General features: G+C 41.7%; 1 protein-coding gene across 1 annotated transcript in view; it reads left to right on the top strand.

Moving 5' to 3' along the window:
- Positions 1-5374, top strand: part of SF3A3 (splicing factor 3a, subunit 3, 60kDa) — a 16476-nt gene extending 11102 nt beyond the window's left edge. The window contains exons 13-16 of the mRNA XM_004679442.2: positions 43-153; positions 1824-1914; positions 4875-4930; positions 5120-5374. Of these exons, the coding sequence (XP_004679499.1) occupies positions 43-153; positions 1824-1914; positions 4875-4930; positions 5120-5197 (336 nt within the window). The 3' untranslated portion in view covers positions 5198-5374. The remainder of the gene's footprint in view (positions 1-42; positions 154-1823; positions 1915-4874; positions 4931-5119) is intronic.
- The last annotated feature ends 213 nt before the right edge of the window (positions 5375-5587 follow it).

The raw sequence follows: 5587 nt of genomic DNA, 5'->3' as shown, positions 1-5587 counted from the left end.
TAGACACCAGTCTCATATAATTTCTTCTCTCATTTCTTCTAGCCCATTCCCTACTGGCTGTATAAGCTTCATGGCCTAAATATCAACTACAACTGTGAGATTTGTGGAAACTATACCTACCGAGGACCCAAGGCCTTCCAACGGCACTTTGCTGTAAGGAATCCGACACCATTCCCCACTGGGGCAAAAAAATTTTAAAGATTTTTGTTTTATTCATGCATACAAGAACGGGGGTATAAGCCAGAGGTGTGTGGAATATGGGTGAGGGGATTCACCAGACAGAGTGGGGAGCAGAGCAGGCAGGTTGAAATACACTGCTGAGGGGAGCAGTGGGTGAGACAGGCAAGGTCTGTAGCACTATGTGCGTCAGCCCCCTGGCCAGGGATTGAACTCGCACGGCAGTGGCGGTAGACAACTTCCTAGTGCTGAGCCTTAACCCCTTGCACTGCCAGGGAGGCCCTTCCCCCTAAAAATTGATTTATCATACATGAGTCTTTTAAAAAAGAGGACAGGCGTGACCTGAGAAGATCATAATGTCCAGAGCTTAAGAGAATCAGAGAAGGAGCAAATCTAAAATCGAGGCCTTGGCATTTGCCAGTGCTGGCCTTCATACTACCTGGACAATTTCTTGAAGCATTGTACCGCTCTCAAGTTTGAACCTCATTTTAGTTTTGTTGTTGTTTTTGTCTTGTTCTTGGACTTCTTTTTTCTGCCAGCATCTTAGACCAGTTTCTAATCCCTTGATCATTTCTCCACCCCACTGCTATAAGGAATTGACTACCTGCTCCTTTGGGTCTGACATGGGCCATTTATTCTACAAAACAAAAAGAAACTAAGGGGTTAACATTTACCAAGCTATTCTTGAGACAAGGCTTTATTTAGGTGACTCCAGTAAATAACTTCACCCTTGTTTTACTTCCCCCCTAGTTTTTTATTTAATTAATTAGTTTTTAAAGATTTACTTTTGCATACAAGAACTGGGATATGGGGTACAGGCTAGAGGTATGGGTGTGGGGAGGAGTGAGAGGATTCACCAGAGACAGAGTGGGGAGTAAAACTGGCAGAGTAACTGAAATACACAGCTGAGGGGAGCAGTGGGGGAACAGGAGAGGTCTGCTGCTCCACGTGGGTCTGCTCCCTGGCTGGGGATTGAACTAGTGGTGCAGTGGCTGGCGATAGTTTGATAATGCTGTCTTTAACCCCTGTGCCACCAGGGAGGCCCCCTTCCCTCTAGTCTTAGTACTTGTAAGAAAATTGTACAGAAAAGAAACTAGACCAAGTATGGAAGATTTCATAAATATTCTCTCCCTCCTTCAGACACACATATTACTAGTTGATCCTGGGTCATTTCTGCTGAACCCCTTAGTAGTCTCCAAATCTTCCTCTCCATCATGTCCAATGAATTGGAATCGCCACCCGGATAAAGCCCGGGCCGTTGGCCATCTCCAAGCAAGAACTGTTAGCATCTATCTCTCCCTGTACTCTTTCACATCCCTGTTTTTAACTGATAAAGAGTCTTTTCCTTTACTCCCAAGGCGACCCTGTCCTGTCACCGGTAACCCTTACTCAATGTTGCACAGAAGTGACTGGTTAGTTGTGGTTCTCCTGTGGTCTTAACTCAGATTTTGTCTGAAAGACTGTTGGCTCTGAATTTAGGTTTAATAAGCCAACCTGGTGCAATACTGCTTTGAAATAACCCTTGTCAGTCAGGTCTAGGAACTCTGCCTTTAAGGCATCTTTTGCTAAGAGTATGGGGTTTTGAATAGAAAGGGATTGGTCTGTGTATCCAGCTGTCCACTTCAAGTTGTTCTCTCCTTTCCCAGGAATGGCGTCATGCTCATGGCATGCGGTGTTTGGGCATCCCGAACACTGCCCACTTTGCTAATGTGACACAGATTGAAGACGCCGTCTCCTGTAAGTTATGTGATTTTTTTGCTCAGCAGGCCAGACCAGGTGGCCACTCATGCAGCTCATTGGTCCAGTACCCTGGTGCATCCAGGCCCCAGGGCAGCAGATTGCAATACGTAGAAGCTGCAGTAGTCACACCAGCTACTGCATTTTTGAGGGGCAGGAGTTAGTTAGCAGTGCTGATTATTTCTCCTTTGGGAGGATCCTTGTGCTGAGGAGGACAGGACTTTTAACCTGGATCTGTGACTCCCATGTACGCAGGATTGTGAGCAAATGGGTGTGTGTACATTTTTCCAAATTTATTTTAATGCATTGAGCACTGCTGATAAAAAAAAGTTGAAAATGTTCTTATAAACCTACTCCTGAAGGGAGGGACAGGGCAGTGTGATAGCAAAATACACTCTTATAGTGCAAAAAAGAAAGATTACAACATTTTTACAACTTTCTCTCTCACTAAGTATTGGGAAAAATTAATTGCTTGATTATTTCATACTTGGGTGATAATTCTTTTAAAGCAGTTATGTGTGCTGTTAGAATGTTGTTTAGAGTATTGTATTTGTGTTCATAATAAAAGATGTACTGCTTAATTCCTTTGAGACACTTGTCAGTTTTAGGGGTTAAAACCGTATTTATGATATAAAATGAATAGGCTTATATTTTACATTCTCTTCTGCCATTCAAAACTTTATATTTAAATAGAGATTATCTCTTTATACAAATGAACTGTTCTCAGAAGATTCTTTAGCTCATAGCCCCTACAATTCCTTGATTTGTTATGACAGAGTGAAAAATCAAATTCTTTGTTTCTATTCTGAGTTTAAGTGTTTCCTTTTTCCTTTTAATATATTCTGTGATCTAATTTCTTTACTCCATACTCAAGTCTATAGTAATGAGCTTCTCTTTGTTATATTTCTGGTACAGACATTTTAGAACTGGGTGTCATTCTATTGATGGTTATATTCATCCAGCTGTTATGTTTATAACTTTATTTTTAAATGTTATTTCTAAGTTTAAAAAAGTACTGAGAGATTGTTTGACTACTTTTAATTCTGGTTGATCTAGCATTTTAAAATTCTATTTGTCCCGTTTTATCTTGGCCCATGCAGTAAGATGCAAAATTTCTGCCTTTAGAATATGTTGTATCTTTGTGTCCAACTATGTAATCAGTGATGTTAAAGATTTACATATATTGAAGTGCTTCTCTCCACCTGTGTGCTGTTCAGTGTTCTTGCAGTGTTCAGGTCATGAATTCTAACAGGGACTTGTTGACATTTCCATTAGTAATGGAGACTGTTGGCACAGCTGTTGCACTAAATTTGCTTTTGTCTTTGTTTTAGAGCAGTCTGGAGCATTTTATTTTCTTTTGGAGTTTTTAGCCAGGAAGGGGAGAGGGTCACTTGAGTTAAAGACTTTTTTTTTTTAACTTAAATAACAGGGTCATGTATAAATTTATTGTGTTACTTGTTTCAGGGTTAGAATTTTTTTTTCAACGGTTGAACAAGAGACAGCCAAGCAGCTCTGGGGGGGTGGGGGGCACATGGGAGAAGCAGCTCTGGAATTGCTACCAGAGATCCCTTCTTAGGTCGTTGGTCACCATCAGGCTGCTCACTACGCATAAACCTACCAGGCTAATAAAGCATAAGTCTTACCAGAGTTGCTTTACAGTGATTAAGAGATTTAAACAATAGCCTTGGAGATTGCCTATGACACCAGTTGCTTCAGTAAAATTAGGATCTTCTGTTTCTGGCTTTTTATTGGATCAGCTACCCCACCAAAAACAGGAAATTCAGTTAGTCTGCTTCACTTACTCCCAGTGAACCCACGCCGGCGCCAGAGGTGACCCATTCTTTTCTAATTGTTTTCAGACCCTGCTGCAGAGTTGCAGCTCCCTTACTTCTTCAGTTTCCTACATCTGTTTTTTTGTTTTTTGTTTTTTGTTTTTTTCCGTTAAGAAAATCATGAGAGCATACTCATGCTCCAATATTTTAGTATCGGAAAGTAAAGTAGTGCATGATAAATTCTCCACTCCTTTGTGATGTGCTTATTAGCTGGGCTTTAAGACTTTGGCTAACTTAAAGCAATTAGCAAGGAAGGAAGCTGCTTGAGTACCTGCATGCCAGGCATGGAGTTAAGTAAGCTTTTTTTTTTTCTCTCTCATTTATTTTTCCTCACTTATTTTAGGCTTCAACACTCTCTGCATGATATTTCTTCTAATCTTGCCAAGTTAAGAAATTGTTCTACTTGACAGGAAATGTAGAAGCATGTAGGGGTCAAACAGCCGTGCCTTCCCGCCATCCTCTGTCAGTGGTGTGTCATCATCTCCCTACAGCAGGCCTGGCCTCCCTGCTCCTCCCTGTGTGCTGAGTGCATCTTCCCACACCATTCCTACAAATTCATGTTGTTCTTTCTGATTTGGTCTCTGTCCTCTCTCGTCACTCCCTCAGAAACTGTGGTGGTTCCTATAGATGTCTTTCCCTTTTCATTTTCAATGTGATATTTGTTACTGAAAAGTGAAAATTCATGTGTTACATTGTTGCTGAGCCATCTTTTAGACTATTTGGTTGTGACATTTCACCTCCCTTTTTTCTCTGGGTTTTTTCACTATATACACCAGACTTTTAAGTATATTTGGCAATGTCTACTTATCTCCTATAATGACCTTTAATAAGACAGGGGAGTTATCTTTCTCATAATTCCCATAGATTTAACTTTTTCCTATAAGAGTTTCAGTTCTCACTTCTAAAGGTCTTTATATTTGATCCAACTTTTCTTTTATAGCAAAGGTAAGATTCTGGTGATTTGGACCAGAAGGGGTGTGGTCTGCAGTCTAGTCCAGAGCCAAAGTTCCAGTTTGGGGCAGAGTTCCCTAAGACAGGGTCATCCAAGGAAGTCCTCATGGGGGTCTGCTGTAAGCATGTGCCACCCTGCTCGTCAATTCTGATGGCTGCTTGTTTCTCATCCTGTAGTGTGGGCCAAGCTGAAACTGCAGAAGGCGTCAGAACGATGGCAGCCTGACACTGAGGTGGGTGCTAGTGTAACTTTGGAGATACTGTCACAGCTCCCTCACCACATGGAAGGGAGGTAAAGGAGAGTCCCAGTTTCCAGGGTGTGAGGACGTGATAATGGGATCGGGCCAGAGCTCACCCTGGTAATTGGTTCCAGGCAACTTTCCAGGGAGATGTAGCTGACAGTGTACCTCCTTCCTTTGTAGGAAGAATATGAAGACTCCAGTGGAAATGTTGTGAATAAGAAGACGTATGAGGATCTGAAAAGACAGGGACTCCTCTAGTGTTCAGGCTTGCCCACGTGTCCTCTGAAGTCTGCTTTTTCTATTTCTCCCAACCAAATGCTTGTAAAGACTTTGCTATGTAGTCTTACAGTCTGGCATGCATCTTGAAGACATGCTAGTAGATTGCAGGGTTGAGATGTGTTTTACCTTTGTTTTATATTAAAAAAGATTCAGAGAATAAAACTGCCTCTTGTTCTGTCTCGTCTAAAGCCCTGGGCTATAGCCTAACCAGCTCTTTAGCTTTTGATACCGCTCTACCTCTTTCTCACCAACATCATTAGCAACTAAGTAAGCACCTTGTATGTTACATATATTAGTTAGATCTGATATAACCGCTTTCCCCTTGTCCCTAAATGAGCATTACCCTGGGATAAGCCTTGCTCTTAGTTG

This window comes from Condylura cristata, unplaced genomic scaffold, assembly GCF_000260355.1.
Source record: "Condylura cristata isolate star-nosed mole 26May11 unplaced genomic scaffold, ConCri1.0 scaffold00008, whole genome shotgun sequence".
Classification (NCBI taxonomy): Eukaryota; Metazoa; Chordata; class Mammalia; order Eulipotyphla; family Talpidae; genus Condylura; species Condylura cristata.
This window is presented reverse-complemented; position numbering and strand designations above follow the sequence as displayed.